This window comes from Phaenicophaeus curvirostris, chromosome 1 (genome assembly GCF_032191515.1).
Source record: "Phaenicophaeus curvirostris isolate KB17595 chromosome 1, BPBGC_Pcur_1.0, whole genome shotgun sequence".
Lineage (NCBI taxonomy): Eukaryota > Metazoa > Chordata > Aves > Cuculiformes > Cuculidae > Phaenicophaeus > Phaenicophaeus curvirostris.
This window is the reverse complement of record NC_091392.1, coordinates 188,256,503-188,274,968: the sequence shown is the minus strand read 5'-3', so window position 1 is coordinate 188,274,968 and position 18,466 is coordinate 188,256,503. Positions and strand designations below refer to the sequence as shown.

Genomic DNA, 18,466 nt, shown 5'->3' with positions numbered 1-18,466 from the left:
CCAACCATTCCCATCAATCACTAAAGCATGTCCCTGAGCACCTCATCCACCCGTCTTTTAAACACCTCCAGAGAAGGTGACTCAACCACCTCCCCGGGCAACCTGTTCCAGTGATTTGCACTGAATGGAGCCAGTTCAGTGGGATCCTGCCCCTTAGAGGTCGCAGTATCCCCTGTCTTGTAGCAGAGCGTTTAATCCCTTTGACAATATTTCTGAGCAACTGGAATGGCCGGGTAACACCAGCCATGGGTGCTGTACAGCCTCCTGTGCCTCACAGCAGTGGGGGAGCTGCCCACCATGCTGACCCACATGGCACAAGGTATTGGTGTGGACTTCACCTGTGGGAAACCCTCATGTGAAGCAGCACCAGCCAAATGCTGGCAGCACTGACCCAGCCATGCCAAGAGCTGGAAGTGAAGTTCAGTTGGGCCACGCCTTCCCTCCATGCCTGCGGCTCCTGCGCTGGGTCCAGCCCCCCCTGGGCAGAAACAGCTGCCTGGCACAGGGCTTCTCTCTCCCTGCTGCAGAGATCCCCTTCCCATCCCAACACTTAGAGGTCTTGTAATATGCCCACAGAAAAACTCTCATATTTGCTTGGCCTAGAAATCTCATCACATCGACTTGGGATCTTTTCACCGAGCTCGCAACCCTGCACCTCCCACCCTCTCCAGCTCCCCCACGCTAGATTGCTCACAATGTTTTCTCTGGGCCTCATGTCTTTTCTGTCTCCTGCGTGCCCCCACACCAGCCCCGCACACCACGAGGAGCCGGGCATCCGGCCGTAGCTGGAGCTCCTGCAGGGGCAGCTACTCTGGATGGGGGCCAGCGGGTTAATGAGTGGAGGCACAGCTTTGCCAGGAGGCTAGACGCCCATTTAACAAAGGTGATGCCTTCCTGGTTTTCCAAATACTGAAAACAAGAAGGCAAACGTTTCTCTAGGCACAGCTGAGAAGTTGCTAGGTGTGACAGAGGCCAAGTATCCGCTTACTCCCTGACATTCATTAGAAGGGGGGAGAGAAACCTCTCTGGAGTGTAACATGAATCACAGCTTTCAGTCTGCAAGTGCTTCCAGCATTGTTGGCTGCTGGCTTTGTTAGAAGATTAATTTACTTTACTTTTTTTTTAATATTTATCAGTTTTGGTGGTTACTTCTGGAACTTCTGGGCACTGGAACAGGCTGCCCAGGGAGGTGGTTGATTCACCTTCCCTGGAGGTGTTTAAGGCACGGGTGGACAAGGTGCTAAGGGGCATGGTTTAGTGTTTGATGGGAATGGTTGGACTCGATGATCCGGCGGGTCTCTTCCAACCTGGTTATTCTATGATTCTATGATTCTGATGAGATGAAGCTACACAGGTAACAACTCAGTCATCGGGGCAATGGGTACATGCGACTGGCTGAGGAGCACATCAGGAAGGTCAAAAGCAAATTACCTTAAACTTTGAAAACAGAACCTTGTCTGCCATCACAGGCTCTTTTCACCACTTAGTAGCGCAGAAATAACATTCTTTCTCCCAAACATGATAATCCTTCACTTTCAGGTAAGCAATCCCTTGTTCACCATTATCAGTCCTTCAGAAAACCTCCAGCAAAGTGAAGGCAAACAATGATACATCAACCTGAGAAACATTGTTTAATTCAAAAGATGAGTTGCTTTCCATCAAAACTTCTTTGTGTTTTATGCTGAAGCAGCTCAGGGCATGGCCCGAACTGGTTTGTCTTTGTAGATTAACTCAAGAACAAAAGAGCAGGAAAGCACCACTTTGGATCATATCAAGCCAATTAAGCCGGGACAAGTGAATGAACACTGTATCAGACTGCAACAATAACAGAGCAATAAAATAAAATTACCTCTCTATCTCCCTTCCAAGATATCTTGTGACTTCTTCAGTCAGGGTTGGAGAGTACTTTGAAAGCTGATGGGGACAGGCTGGCAGAGCAGTGATGTTGCCAGGCTCAGAGCCAAGTTCAGCTGCACCACAAACATCCCGGAGCTTGACAGCCCTGTGGCCGCTCACACCAGGACAAGCCTGGCCCATCACACAACGTCGCTCCTCCCAGAGAGCAACACCAGAACGTTGTGCCTTCTCTGCTATGATTTATGACCCAAATGGTAAATATTGGTTTACGCAGCTGCTAATTCCTTGAGTATTTGCTTTTGAGAGAAAGAATCCTATTGACTTCACACACCAGACAGTCCGCGCACGACGGTAAACGTCTCGTTATGGGGGAAAAAGTGATTCTTCATTTACATTGGTGCAAACCAAAAGCAACCGCTGCAGATCTACTGTGCAGTCAGAAGCAGGCTCCCTGTTTAAAAGCTAAAATGCCACCTTCACTATGTACAGGTAAATCTGTATAGTCATTATGCAAGATTTAATTAGCATGTATGATACAGGTATGCAGTTCAAGCTCTGATACCAGGCACATCTGAATGAACTTACACTAGAATAATATCACATTTTTTTTTTTCTCCAGACTAAAGCCTGAATTAGTAACCTTGCAGGCAGTTCCTTCCACAATCTGGAAAATAGAAGAAGGGAGATGGACCAGCACAATCACAAACCCAGTGCATTACACAAACACAACCTACAGTCCCAACCTTCCAGCCTTCTATCTCCCAAAGGACTGGGAGGTGCTCCTCCTGTCTGTACTGGTCACTAGCAGGTACCACTAGGTTCATAGCATCCATCAAGACCAACAAATCAGTCGTTTCTTTTACTGTGATGTCTGTGCTGGACGTTTGTGATCAGGCTGGAGGGCAGTGACAGCCAAGCCATCCGACACCAAGTGGTGCGAGTGTGGAAGCTCCCAGGCACTTCACTCCAGGATTTAAATGCCAAAACACTTTCAAAGCTTGCAAGCTTCATCACTCAAGGGCCTGCTCCACGTGATCCAGCAAGCTCAGTGTCTCCGCTGCCCCAACAACATGACAATCTCAGGGACACCACCTGACACATGGGGAAATGCAGAGGGGAAGCAGGACCACCTCTTCCATCATCACTGCACTGTCTGCACCCATGTCATTGCGTGGAAAATGCAACATGAGTTCTCTCCTATCAAGCTTCCTCATGACCTGTGTCCTGGCTGAGGTACAGCCACTGCAGCAAGGTCTCACCAGCACGGCTCACCACTCCCCCACCTTGGACACAGCTCACTGCCCAGCTGCCCTAGAGCTCCCTTCTTAATGTGGACAGCCAAGAACCAGCAGTGGCTGTCAGGGATGTTTCAAGTCTCGTTTCTCTGCAGCCCCGTATTTCTTCTGAGGAGGAAACGTACAGCTCCTTCCAAGTTTCTGAGGACTTGCTGCACCTCAAATGCTGAGGGAGCTCAGAGGCGCAGGGCTGTGCTGGAGGGAGGGCCAGTGCTGGGTGGCTGGGTACGGCCGCAGCAGTGCTCACAGGAAGGGATCACATTTCTGAAATCTTTTTGCTTAACATTCCTCAAATGGACCTTTCTCAGTTACACTTTTTATTTTTTAATGCTCCCATTCAGACTTGAGCATTAATCTATGGGTTTAAGGACTTTGATTCCCCTTTGGTCTGGTATAAGGCGTCTGGTATAAGGCACCAAGGACTGTTGGCAACAGCCTTAGCAGCTGCTCCGGTAAATATTTGCCTCTGAGACATGAGCACTAGACACTCTCACAGTCTTGCCTGTCAAACCATTAGAGGGAAAGTCTCTGAGGTGATTAGTCAAGTAATATATCTAATAAGGGGTTTAAGCAGCAATCCATTATATTTAACAATTCTGAGAATCATTTTCCTTTTAGTGTGCTGTACCAGAGATGGTAGAGCAGGGAGCAGTCGGATAAGCATTGAGTTCTCTCACCACCAACTGAATAAAGCTTATTCAAGTTTACCATCAATTTTACTTTGGCATAATTGATTGCCCAGATGTGCGAGAAGCTTTTACATACAGTGAAGTTCCTGCTGCTACCACAGCCCAGGGAAGGAGCAGGCGTTTACTGCAGCACAACAGGGATATGCAAGGAGTTCATCACTCACTCTTTATTTCTCTGCAAAGGCAAAGCAGGTACTAGGTCTGGCTTCTGGGATAAAAGGGTTTTGAAATGTGCTCAAGCGATGACTCGTAAAGGGAAAAAGGGAAATTTGGCTTACACCTCCTTTTTGTTTCCTAATTTAAAAAATCCAGAAGTAATTCGTTGTTTTAAAAAAGTCTCTCTATGCTTTTAAAAGTGGTTCTTTCGGCAATCTGTAAGGAAAAAGGACCCCAACCATTCATCAAGTTATAACACCCTAAGGAGAACAAGTTTTAGCCAGGCTATATTTAAATATGCATTTTGTTCCTGATAAAATCTGTTTAATTCCAGTACCCAATAATGTTTGGACAAAAAGATCTCTTTGTTAAAGCTCATACAACTTTACTTTCCATAGGGATCTTATAATGTGTGTTCCCCACAGTCACCAAGGATTGAGTAAGGCCAATCTTTTCCAGAAGTTTAACTTCAGCCATGACTTGAGTATCACTCCTGACTTGGTGCACGTAAGATGGTTTTGTTCTGGAAGGATGCTGCTGTTGCTTTGAGCTGGCTGAGCCCTGAAGTCTCAGAGCCCAGGGTCACCCCACCAAGTTGCTGTGGCTCTCCCGCGTGTCACCTCCCAGCTTCCCAGCACAAGGGACAAGGTGGTTCACAACTCACCCCAAAAAGCTATTTGTTAAATGGAAAGAACATATTGTAGCAGAGAGGATCACAACACGCGTCCCCCAGAGCATATGGATGCAGAGCTACTGGGGCCATGAGAGCCTTTGTGTGGTGCTTCACACTGTCAGTCTTGCTTGAAGCAAGTGAGCTTGGGAGGTACTTCTCCCGGCAAATAAATGTGAGTGAGCTCAGTAGCATCATCCAAGTGCCATCAGCGGAGAGTGGATGTGATATTTCTGATCAAGCAGAAAGAGGAGAGATCCTGCCGCTATGCTCAGGATAGTTTGGTGAAAGGCATCTCTCATAGCCTTGCATCACCTCACACCTTGATGCACCAGAATGCTCTCATCCCACAAGCAGATGAGCACGCAGGCCTGGTGCTAGAAGAACTCTCTGGTAAAATTAGCTGCCAATTGGGAGCGAAGGTGATTTTAGGACTTAATTTCCTGTAATGCACCTATGTGACTTCGGTGGGAAAAAAGATTTATTTTGGTGAAGCCTTGGTGAGATCAGATGTATAATTTGTAGAATATCTGTCCATCTAGTTTGTACAAAAAGATGTTTTTCCCCCTAGAGACACTATTCAAGTATCGGGTACCTGCTGTAAGCTCACCAGCACCATTCTTATTTTGCCGTGCTCATCTGGTGTCTGGGGTCCAATTTAAAACCCATGAAAGAAACCCAACCCCTGTCCTTGACACTAACAGAAGCAGACCCTTAAAACATACCCAAAAGGTCATGAAAAAATAAAAATAATCCACTCACCAGCTTTGCAGGCTAAATCTCAAATGCATTTAACATTGAACTCCCGCTGCAATACTTGGCAGGGCGGGGGGGGTATAAAACAAACAAGCCTTGGTCCGTTGGATTGCTTTAATAAAAGGTTTATTGGAAATATTTTTGTGCAGACATACAACAGTAAACAATGCCGTTCAAAGCTACAAATTTCTAAGTTTTCTGAACCTTCTAAAAATACAAGTAAATGACCTTCATTTGTATTCAGTCTGGGAGGGAAACAAACTCCACTGTAATGCGATGCAGTATTTAAACTACCGGAGGACATTAATATAGGATGTGAAAATGGTAACATTTCTAGAGGAAAAAACCCACACACCAATGCTGCTCTGCTGGGAGCCAATTAAACATCCCCCCACAGCATTACTCCTCTCTGCATATCCAGATTAAAACCTCCCCATCTGAAACAATATTTAAGCAATTCGAGTACAGATATGACAGACAAGCAGGCACATGACTTGGCTCGCTGATGAAAAAGATGCTGTTAAAGATCCTGTCACTCAAGCTGCTGAATATTTGACCTCTTGGCGCAATGGGCTGCACTTTGGGGGCAGGAGGAGGGACGGGGGAGGTTTTCAAGTTGGATGACTCTTCCAACACACACATGCACACACAGTCCCAGAGGGCCTGGCTGCCTCATTGCTTTATGTTCTCCAGAGCCCTTTTTTTTTTTTTTTGAAACAAGAGTTGAGAAACAACTTTGAGCAACTTTCCAGTCTAACAGTCTAAGAGCTCTTGATGGTAAGAACAGCGAGTGTCTGCATTCCCTTCCTGAACCAAAATATCAACTAGAAGGGCTCCTGGCTTTGTGAGTTAACTATTAATTGAGTTTTAGAAAGCTAGGATAGAGCTCTAATAAATCCTGTAAGAGGGCAAGAAATATTCTAAGCCATTCACTGCCATCTTGTGTTATTCTGTCATAAGAAGGCCAATAAGCAATTTCAGCTACAGACTGTGTTGCAATCAAAAATTTTATGCCAAACCGCCTGTTAAAAATTTCAGCCAAATTAGTAAACGGTAAGTATTAAAGGGAGTAAGTCTGCATGCAGCCGTGTGCACTTGGATGGTGTGTAACAAAACAGGAAATCTCAGCACCCCGTTCCAATTAAGCACGGGCTGATTTCTCATGGAACATAAATTTTCTACTTTTCTCCCAGAACAACCTTATGCTGATGTTTTAAATAATGGTAAAACATTGTTTTTAATTTCACACCTCACGTAACACAGTCAAATGCTTCGTAACAACATAAACAAAATATAGGCAGAGCTTTGCGACTGAATTCAAACAATGATTCCCCCCACAATATGTACTCAAGGTTTGCAGGGAGAATACGGAAACTTGTTGGCTAAGGCCACGGAAATGAGTTCTCTGGTATTTTGGCTGCTGCTGCCAACCCTAGTCAAGAACGTGTTAACAGTGGATGCATTGATCCAAACCCCATTATTCCCACCACCCATCAAGTAAAGAACCATTTATTCTATTTCTGCTCTCCTTTTGGTTGTGTCGTAGGATCGAACAACTTGCGACTGTGAAACAACACCGTGTTCTTCTTGAGAAAATGCATACCCATCTGAAAAAGTAAAGGAAGAAAAAAAAAATAAATGACTGGAGTCCAGCTCAAAGGCACAGCCTGTTCTTATTTTTAGGCATCATTAAGGTTACCTGACTGAGACTGCAACAACCTTCGTTTCTGTGCTGCACTTCTGGCATTTACAGCATTGCACACACGGCACAGAAAGGCTGCCCCCTCCCCAGGCCAGGTTAGGGTACGCAGTCAACATTTCACTCTGAGTTAACCTGACTGATAAGTTACAGATTATTTGGACACCATGTGTACTTGCATAGTGGCAGAGTTTCTTTAAAGACAGGTAGAGATTTGCATTTTGGCTCGACTCCTCTATCGTCTGCCTGATATCAGCAGTTTCCTTGGAGGAACGTGGGAATGTCTAGACCACAACTGGATCTGAGTCACACCTTCCTCTTAACTCCATTAAAGATTTTTTTTTTTTACAAGTTTCCAAGTGGCATCTGACAAATCACACTGAGAAACTCTTGATTCTCTTGGCCTGTTACCCATATCTTGAAAAGAGCAAACACAAACATATTCTGGAGGTGTCTATTTTAAATAGCTTAACCATGCTAGCTAGAACAATCGTTTCGTCTCCCTAGAAATGATTCAGATGAAAATAACCACATCTTATTTCTTTTAAAGTACTGTGGACAATGCAAGTGGCATTTCTGACATCATCTGCAAAACCCCACATCACTGGTAAAATAGATACAAAAGCTAATGGGCCAACGAGGTGAAATACCAAACAACTTTGAAAGCAGACATGACCCTACAGAAAACTATAGCAAAGGACAACAGACTTTGTGACACCAAGGAAAGGTAATTTTCAGGTGTAAATGGGTAACCAGAGAAGAAGGGCACATTAGCATAGTTACATAAACGGAGAAACACGGGAGCCACAGGCTCTACCCAGACTACTACCCGGACACGAGACACGTAGAAGATGTCTTTCAGGAGTCCTCTCTTAACAGGCTCCAGGTATATTCCCTTCCATTTGAGGTACCAAAGTGAGCTAAGGCTGGAGCACAACAACGAGGGACCCTGTGACAGAAAGGCAGGATTGATGCAAGGCCCCTAATCATCTTGAAGCTCTAGACTGAGCTTGCTCCCCATGGGCCTGAACGCAGCTTGCTTTTAAGCAGGTGGCCAATACTAGTAGCCAAAAATAAATTGGGAAAACGTATGCCCCAAGTGAGGCTATAGTTAAATCTTCACCTTGACAACCAAGTTGGGACTATGTGAGCTGAGCACAGATGCTCAAGGGCTCCTAAATCTTTTCTTCTGGCTGACGCTTGCACAGCTAGGGTGGTCAGCAAATCCTATACAGATGTAGCTGCTGGCAAGAGTCTCACAACACTAGAGATGACCATCGTTCAGTTGGGTGGAGAGTCTTCTCTCTCACAGACCACAGGTAAATGTCACCTCTGAAGCCACAGGGACTTTGCTGTAGACTCGAGCTCTTAAGGCAGAACGCACACTCCCTTAGCAGGAGAGCACACCGCCAGCAGGTTAGCTCACCTGAATCACAAGCATGGTGGGAAATCTTTCCTAGTAAATGCAGGGTATTCAAACAGAAATACAACATCCTAAACTAACTCCAGTCACATCTCCCTCTTGGAGTGACTGCATGACAGTATGAACTTTGGTTTGATGAAGTGAGCGATCATCCCAGAATCCCATTTTATTTTCCCTGAGTAATTCCATGCCAATATACATACAGCTACAGAGGTACAGGTTGGTTTCTCATGACTCTAGCTGAAGGCTCACAGAATTCATTCACAAAATACAAGTAGTCTTTTTGGAAAAGGTATGTGCATACTGGATACTGCAAAGGAAACATGATTTACAAAACAGGCTTTCATTTAAAAAAGGCTAGAGTCATGCTTAAATAACTCCAGTGGGTTTGTCCCACGCCAGCATACTGCTAGTTTTTTGGCTAAATTTTCAGTGGAAAGTCAACTTGGACAAAGACTGCAAGCTTGAGCCCTAAAAGACTGAAGCCCGTGCCCCACAGCCTGGTCTGCATCAAGGTAGCTTTACTATATTTACTTATCCAGTAAGATTATTCAGCAGAACATATTCTTCAACTGTCATAACCACTGCAAGTGCAGCACTGACCACACAAGTGCAGGGAACCCATCAGCCCTATGGATCTTCCCATGACCTGCTTATTTCCAGCGCTGGGACTGGCCTAGAGAACAGCCAGGCAGCCCAAGCGCTCTGCAAAGCCAAGGCAAAATGCAATCCAAGAAATAGGTTCACCACTCTCACACCAGTAGAAAACACCCTAACACAGCAAAAAAAAAAATTCAGGTTAAGCTGATCAATGTTCAAGAATACCAAGGGTATCCTTACATTATGTTCTTGATCCATCCTGAAATATTAGCAACGAGGGCTTTGTACGTACACCATGGGAAAGGCTGTGACCCCTACACTTGCATGCTGCCCTACTTAGCTGAAGCTCAACATTTGGCAGTTTATTTTAAACTTTTCCTGTTGATCTCTATACAGGAAAATGAGTTCATATTACATTTTTTTTATTCACATCACAATTAAAACTTAGCTTCAAGCTGTTCAGACAGCTGTCTGTGCCTTGTGGAGTCAGAACGCTGTGAATGCTCGAGTCCCATCCGCACTCCCCAAGCAGCTCTACATTCCCTCTATTTTCAGACCCCATCCAAAAACAATGAAAGTTTCCATCTGACAGTTACTAGGGAACTTTTCGGAAGTTTGAACTTCTCCCCTAGCGCCAGTTTTAAAACCACACCTATGAGCCTGCCCTGGGAACAAGGCCCTCACTGTTCAGCTGTGCTGCAGCAGCCCAAGGAAGGAACATGTTTCTTTAGGGCTTTCTGGTCACAACCCACTCACAGTCCTTGCAGAAGGAAGGATCTTTGTGCTCAGAGGCTGTCTATTAATGGAGAAAAGGTGCACTTTTGAATAACTGTCAGTGGGGCTCATTTGTTAAGAGGAGATTCACATTCTCATCAAATCTAAGGTTTCGCTCATACCAGATATTATCAGGCAACCTACTGAATTTTAAAAGCATCCTGTTGGGTTGTTTTCAAAGCTTTGATATTCTATTAGTAGATCAGAATCTATTCTCCCATTAGGTTTCTAATTTAAACACACTTTTTCTGTTCACTGCAATGACTGTTCTGGTCTGTGCAGCACTGGATTAGAGAAACAGTCTCCGTGCATGTCTCAAACACAGACAGTAACGCTGCACAAGCTCAAGAGCTCACTCACATCCACCAGCTTCCAAGACCAGGACCAGAAAGAGTCCAGAGCGCTCTTTTTCTTCCAGGAAGTCTGCCCATGGAAGGATTGCAAACAGTTTTAGTCACTTATTTTAGAGGCCTCCAACTCCTTGCACTCTCCTCTGTCACACCTAAGCTGTCTCTCCTGGAGTTTGTTTAGCCCAACTAGCACGAGGGCAATTCTCACTGGAAGCCTGTCAGACACCTCTCCTTCTGCAGCATGTCACCACTTCATACACACAGTGGTTCTATGGTTTCATATAGTCAAGAGTTTAAAATGCATTTTACCATCATGTTGTTTGTCTCTGGAGAAAAATGTCCAGATTCAAATCCACTAAAATTAAGTTTCAGCGTTTGGGGGGATCATTTGCTATGATGTTGCAGCTCACTTTTAGCAATTAAAAAGTAAATGCTAGCTCAGCTTTGACTCCTCCAGCAGTCCTCTTCCACTTATCCTGGGAAAGTGAGAACTGCTTTAAATCTTGAACATTTTGACTAATGATTACAGAAATCATTAATTTCTCCGCTGATAAACCATGTCTGTGATTTCTAAAGGACCCAAGAGGAATTCCTGACAAATGGTCCCATCTCTCTTGTCCCACATACTAACCTACTGGTATTACGTGCTGAAAACAGAACCAGATACCACTACATCAATTCTAAACTAATTATTCCTAATTTTTTTCTTAAGCTGATTTTGAAAGATTGCAACTCCACTTGACAGTCAACAAATACGTAGCTTGGAAAAAATACAGAATGCATATATTTCAAACACACGCAAGACAAGGGGAAACAGATTTTAAAAAGCATCTCAAGTAGCTACTCCGTTGTTTTTCAAATCAAAACACACCAACAGAAAGTGAGAGGAAGAAGGTGTCTGCTAGTAGAGAATAAATGGTGGGATTAGAGCCCTCAGCATGAACACATTATTATTATTTATTATTTGCCAGCCCCCATACTGTGAAATGAACCTCAGATGACAGGTGCTTTTTCTCCATTGATTAATAAGGTGCAAACCATATGCTCTGCATTCAGATTTACTCTATGCAATCACCATATTCTGTCAAAGGAAGAAGGATTTTCTTTGCCAGCATAGGAAATCTGGGCCAAGTGCAGTAATCCTCATTCAGGCACGGCTCTCCACGTTTCAGGGGGAGTTCTGCTGGAGTAGTGCTAAATGAGAGCAGGATTCAGCTGTTTTTAAGAGCATTCTGAGACAAATGACAACTGAACTGTTCCAGATTACAGGAGGCAAACTGCACTACAGGGATGATATGGGACTTTGCTTAAAGACGGACAGGTCTGAGGGTACCTGAGCATGTGGGGAGCATCACCCTTCATAGAATCACCAGGTTGGAAGAGACCCACCGGATCATCGAGTCCAACCATTCCTATCAAACACTAAACCATGCCCCTTAGCACCTCATCCACCCGTGCCTTAAACACCTCCAGGGAAGGTGAATCAACCACCTCCCTGGGCAGCCTGTTCCAGTGCCCAAGGACCCTTTCTGTGAAATTTTTTTTCCTAATGTCCAGTGTAAATCTCCCCTGGTGGAGCTTGAGGCCATTCCCTCTTGTCCTGTCCCCTGTCACTTGGAAGAAGAGGCCAGCACCCTCCTCTCTACAACCTCCTTTCAGGTAGTTATAGAGAGCAATGAGGTCACCCCTCAGCCTCCTCTTCTCCAGGCTAAACAACCCCAGCTCTCTCAGCCGCTCCTCATACAATTTCTTCTCCAGCCCCTTCACCAGCTTTGTTGCTCTTCTCTGGACTCGTTCCAGAGCCTCAACATCCTTCTTGTGGTGAGGGGTCCACAACTGAACACAGTATTCGAGGAGCTGTCTCACCAGTGCCGAGTCCAGAGGGACAATAACCTCCCTGGACCTGCTGGTCACGTCACACCGTTTGTGATACAAGCCAAGATGCCATTGGCCTTCTTGGCCACCTGGGCACACTGCTGGCTCATGTTCAGTCGCTGTCAACCAACACCCCCAGGTCCCTCTCCTCCAGGCAGCTTTCCGGCCTGACTTCTCCTAGTCTGTATCTGCATAGGGTTGTTGTGCCCCAAGTGCAGGACCTGGCACTTGGCCTTGTTAAACCTCATGCCATTTGACTCAGCCCAGCGGTCCAGCCTGTCCAGATCCCTTTGCAGAGACTCCCTACCCTCCAGCAGATCCACACTTCCACCCAGCTTAGTGTCGTCCGCAAACTTGCTAAGGGTGCACTCGATGCCTTCATCCAGGTCATTGATAAAGACATTGAACAGGGCTGGACCCAGCACTGAGCCCTGGGGAACCCCACTTGTCATTGGCCTCCAGCTGGATTTCACACCATTTCCCACCACTCTCTGGGCCCAGCCATCCAACCAGTTTTCCACCCAGGAGAGTGTGCGCCTGTCCAGGCCAGAGGCTGACAGTTTCTCAAGCAGAATGCTGTGAGAAACTGTGTCAAAGGCTTTACTGAAGTCCAGGAAGACCACATCCACAGCCTTTCCCTCATCCAGCAGCCGAGTCACTTTGTCATAGAAAGCGATCAGGTTAGTCTGGCAAGACCTGCCTTTTGTGAATCCATGTTGACTGGGCCTGATCACCCGATTCTCTTGCATGTGTTGTATGATATCACTCAATATCACCTGTTCCGTGACTTGCCCCACCACTGAGGTCAGACTGACAGGCCTGTAGTTCCCTGGATCCTCCCTGCGGCCCTTCTTGTAGATGGGCACAACATCAGCCAGCCTCCAGTCCAGTGGGACTTCCCCAGTCTTCCAGGACTGTTGGAAGATGATGGAAAGGGGTTTGGCCAGCACGTCCGCCAGCTCCTTCAATACCCTTGGATGAATCCCATCCTGCCCCATAGACTTGTGGGTGTCTAGTTGGGCTAGCAAGGCTCTGACCACCTCCTCTTGGATCATGGGAGCCTCATTTTGCTCCTCTAGCTGCTGGGTTTCCCACCCTGTTGGTGAGGTTGTAGGGACACAGGGGTGATACGAGTCAGTTATGCAGGAAGAAAGGAAAGGTCACAAATCATCTTTTGCATCTACAGAGCTTTTCTAAAGGAGATACTACTTTAACAAAGTCACAGAAGAAAAAAAAAAGACACAAACATGGATGGAGACTTGGAGAAAGCTGACCTGGAAAAACCTCATTGCCAGCAAAGCCCGAGAGGGAAGCTCTTGGAAGTCATGATTGCTCCTTCTCTCAGGTGTGAGCCCCACAGCACACCAAAGTAAAGGGACCAAAGATGTGTCTGAGAGGAGCCTGGTGGCATTTCCTGCTCACTCAAAGAGGCTTTAGAAAGCAGATGGCAACAGGCAATCCCCAGTTTCACCAGGAGCTACACCAACTCTGGAGGCCAGTGCTGTCACTGCTGCCTACAAGATTCCACTGGTGTGGTTTTATGTTAGCACGTGGCCATGATAACCATATAAAACACTTTCACTAAGGTCTGGTGACAATGCCATCCAACAGGAACTTCACAAAGCTTCCCAGAAGTTACACTGGTAGGAAAGAACCACATAATCTTTGACAGTATAGTTAGTAGATAGATTTCTTTCATGCTTCTGACAGCTCTATGTGATTCAGTAACACAAAACCAAAGTCAGAGTGTTAAAAATTGCCATAAAGGTCTTGGACACGTTAAGGGCATACCCTTCTGGGTGGACAGGGGCTGCTTTCCAAGGCAGCCACTCTGAGCCAGTTTCCTTACGGGGAGGAGGTGTTCAAGAGATGAATCCTGGCTGGCGCTCCTGTATGGCACTGACACAGCACTGGCTGTATGGCTCTGTCCCATCTTTTGGGGGCTGGTGCTGTATGGAAGCACCCCAGGCATACATCCTGCCCACAGATCTTGCGTTGTGCTAATGTGTTTTGAGAGGAGCTGGCTCACCAAGGGAGAGCTAAGGAAAAACAGAGAGTAAGCTTCTGCCTTTTTTTACATGCAGACTTATCTCAGTCAACTTTTTCCTTTCATCATGGATGACTAGAAGTAGCACTGAAACTCCCCATGAGATTTTTTTCCTTTACACATGACTGGAAACAAAGGTATTTAAGTATTGTTTCCTCTCCCCAAATTGGGGAACTGTTGTCAAAAGTAAGTGACTTTCAAACCAGTACCGCATCCTTACATTCTGTGCTAAGAAATTCAATCTCATTTTCCTTCCTTTTTGGGACCAAAGCAATTGATTTGCTTAAGCCTTTGTCAGCTCTAACTAAACAAACCATTTTCCTGCTTTATAAGCAAGTGTCAGATTCTGAGTTGAAGTCACGCAAGCAATTTTCTGAAGAAGTGGCCTTCACAGGCTGTGAACTTGTAGCCTGGTGGAAACATATGAACAGTTCAAGACTTCAAACAGAGTGTTTGTAGTGTGATTTAAGATATTGGCCCGCGTGTCAAGGATACTGCCCTATTCATCAACTCTTTGCTTTGAAGATTTCTAGCATATAGTAAACAGTTGTACAATTTAGGGTTGAGAAAACAGCACATACGTTCCCTGGATTTCATATGGCCTTGTACATACAGCAGCTATGCAACACAGGAAAACAACATTTGACAAGAGTTTTAAAAACTGAAGTTTTAAGGAGTCATGGGTACACCATTAAAGGTGTCTTTCAGTCCTAGCAGCTTCACAATCAAAATTTACATTCATGTGAAAAACAGATGGCTGATTGTAACCTGTCCTGAGTGGCCCAACTCATTTAGCACATAATCACTTGCATTTACAAGGAATGGGTTATCCAAATTAGGGTTTATTTTGATATCTCATTTTTCTTTCCCAATAGGTATTCAACTATGAACATCCTAATGATGTGTTCTACCAGACCAAAAGCATGTATCAAGTCTGACTAGTCACTACTGGTGTATCTTCTCTGTGCTGTAGCAAGTCTCTACAGCAGACTACTTTGATAGTGATTTATTTATGCATTTTATGGATTTCTTCTGCCAATCATTGCCTTTGGAATCTCCTCAAAGAGTGCATTTGCATGCCCAAAGCCACGCTGCCGTCAGCATCCCTGGCTCCTTGACACAAAGGATTAAATCCTGGCAGAAGCACATGGTCCACAGGGCTGCTCTGTGCACTGGCCTCTTTTCCCAGGAGCAATGGGATTGATCAGTAAAGACTCTACAACCCTTGACAGTGACAGCCTTGCAACGCCTCTATGAAGGACAAAGGCTAGCAGATCTGTCACTGTCCCACCCCTTCTAGTCAAATTCCCCGTGGAAAACAGAAATATCTCAGGCATTTGGGTTCTTAAATCCCAGCCCTGCCTCCCTGGCCTGAACCACAACAGTTCTGATACCGAAGAAGACACAGCCAGTCAAATGAAATTTGACTTCCCTGGGATTCCTAAACAGTCAGAGGTGTCACTTCTCACTGCAGCAGCAATAGGAAACCCAAAACCCGAGTGCCTGCCCCCTGCCCTGTGCGCTGCAGGGCATGCTGGGGGACTATTTTCATTAGTAAGGTGAGCATATTTTGACCACCAGGTTAATCACAAGAGAGACTACATTTTGCCACTAGAACAGGTTGACTGCACTCCCTGGTCCCTCGAGACAGCACGGTCCTTCACTGTGTATCTGGCCTACAGAGCTGTTGGGTTATTTTTAACACTGTAAGAGCCTTTCTAGCACTGACAAAAACCCATCAGGTCCAAAAGATGGAAGCCTGTCACATGTTCCTCTAGGTAGATGCATAAAGATGACCTCTGTGCTAAAAAGAAATGCAATTTATTCCAAATAGCAATAGTCACGATGTTGCTTCTCTTTTCTCAGCAGAGGACAAAGGCAGCTCTGCATGACATGGCTTTCCTCATCAGAAACACACGGAACTCCTAAGTGGCATACCTGAAACATTGCTGTATTCTCAGCTAACATGACTTTTCATAGAGAAACCATTTCTATTTAAGCTAGGCTCTATCACAACATTTATTTTGTCCTGCAGAGATTTTGACTTTACAATATTCTTGAGACTATCAGGATTTCACATTTAGAGAACCTGCATATTGGGATTTTGTCATTTGGGCCTGTTTGATTGGATCCTAGGGAATTATCCATATTTGAGCTCCACTTGCCTAGGGCCAAACACACTAATTCCACTTCCAAATGTATGTGTCTTGCTTGGCAGCTCAGCCTCTGTGCTACATTATCTCTACCTACAATTTAATTAAAAAATAATCACTCTTTGCTTCACTCATCTGGGACTGACTGCTGTGAAACACACATGCATACATGATCTGCTACTTACGTGATACACTTTGCTGGACAGAACGAGCACGGAAAAGGCTCGGAGGAGTTTTCCTGCCGAGCCTTTTTAACAAATGATCACGTTCGTTCATGCTGGGGAAGAAAAAAAAAAAAAAACATACCAGTGAGTAACCAGATAATTTCAAGGTAAAAGTCAACTGTATCTAAAGTACTCCACAGCTGTGACTTTGTCGATATTTAAGACGATTATAGCATGAAAAAGAATCTTCTCTTTCTTTAAACTACTCAGTATCAAGACAGCTCTGTAATAATGGAAACTCCACCTTTCTAAGGCCACTTTGTGTATGTTTACATCTAATTAATCCACACCTAATATTATCATTGTGATTTCTGAATGCCCAATGCCTATAAATTATTACAAACCATATCAGAAGTCTGACATCAAGTGATATAGAACATGAAAAAGATTACTCTTTAGCATTATGTATGTGAAACATGGCACCCACAAACTGCCTTAGAGAGAAGGAGCAAAGCATTGTGGCTTAGCACATGGTAAAAGGCTTCTATCACACCTGCAAAATGGCCTGAAGCAATCAGTAAGACCCATAGTTAACTCTGCTTTCTAAAGAACACTCCTATTCCCACCTCCCATACTGGAAACAAAACTTTGTATGCAGGTTTTTATGAAGACCCCCATTGGTTTATACAGTTCCATGTCAAAGGTCTGAAAAATTATTACTAAACTTACAGAAAGTGAAAACATGAAAGTGAAAACACAAGTGAAAAGTAACAGTATGCTTACAATAGGTTTAACAGATGCACACAAATCATTAGAGGCACTTTCCACTCTGATTTTTATTAAAAATACGATTCATTTAATCAAGAATATTATGCCCAGAATAAACAAAAGATGGCCAAGATCCTGACCTTTGAAAGCACTTAATTACGTACACAAGTCCCACTAAGTTCAATGGGGTTTTAAAATAATGTAGGTTTCCAAAACTCAATGCACTGGAGCCCCAAAAGCCTCAAACGGTTATATTTCCAGTTATTTTGAAAAAGATATTATAGTCTATTTTAGTTTAAGGTTCCTGTGTATTGGGCTATTTTTTCCCCCTCCCATCCTTGTAGCTAACACTGAGATGAAAACAGTGCATAGAAGGGATTTGCCTGCTAGTGCAGCTCCTTGCAGTCTTTATCCCTTTTGCTTCACATTTAAACCGTGCTTCCATTTTCACAGTCTGCTTGCTCTTTCACATCTTTAATGACAAGCAGTAATTCCACTGGTTATACTGCAAATATGGATACACATCTGAATGCCAACATTGATATCTTTTTTGGATTAAATTACCAATTCACATACATTTGGTGTATGAAATGGAAATCCCACCAAGCACAGCTGCTGCTGTCAACAAACCTACAACAGCTTTAAACAAACAACTTCCTTTCATTGAAGCAATTTTCCAACTTCAAACAAGAAAGTAACCAAAGAATCTCCAAGATGCCTGTAATACGTAATCCAGCTATGCAGGCTTATATTCCACTTAATAGTCCATTAGGGTAATACCCATGCTCACAGTCCTCTGTTCAGTGCATAATGAGACGTCCAAGAAAGAAAGGAGGAAATCTGTCTTTTTCCTGTGATCTCTAAGCTCAGACACCTGAACTAGAAAATTGTACAGCCTGTGCACCTCTCCTTAAAATCTTTACAAACTGACAGCATTTTCAGACACTTGGACTCTTCCCCTCCATCCCTTGGAACTATAGAATCACAGCAGCAACATATACCTCAGGTTGCTTTCCCCTGCCTGACATCAGTAGTATTCCTTCAAAATAAAATAAAATTTGATAACAGTTTCGGAAGCAAAACTATAGATACAGACTGAGGGTGTCAAAGAATCTTTAAGAGATCTTGGGTCATGAGATGTGTGCGTTTTCAAAGAAGAAAGAATCACTAAAACAGGGCTACAGCGTGGA

General features: G+C 44.5%; 1 protein-coding gene across 4 annotated transcripts in view; it reads right to left on the bottom strand.

Moving 5' to 3' along the window:
- Positions 1-5,532: 5,532 nt before the first annotated feature.
- The window catches only part of ATP8A2 (ATPase phospholipid transporting 8A2), a 326,443-nt gene continuing 313,509 nt past the window's right edge, over positions 5,533-18,466 (bottom strand). For all 4 annotated transcript variants that reach the window (XR_011339668.1, XM_069882897.1, XM_069882904.1 and 1 more), the window contains 2 exons: positions 16,530-16,621; positions 5,533-7,030 (listed from right to left, as the gene is read on the bottom strand). Coding sequence is in view for 3 of the 4 variants with exons in the window: in XM_069882897.1 (XP_069738998.1) it covers positions 6,933-7,030; positions 16,530-16,621 (190 nt within the window). In the remaining variant the exon portion in view is untranslated. The remainder of the gene's footprint in view (positions 7,031-16,529; positions 16,622-18,466) is intronic.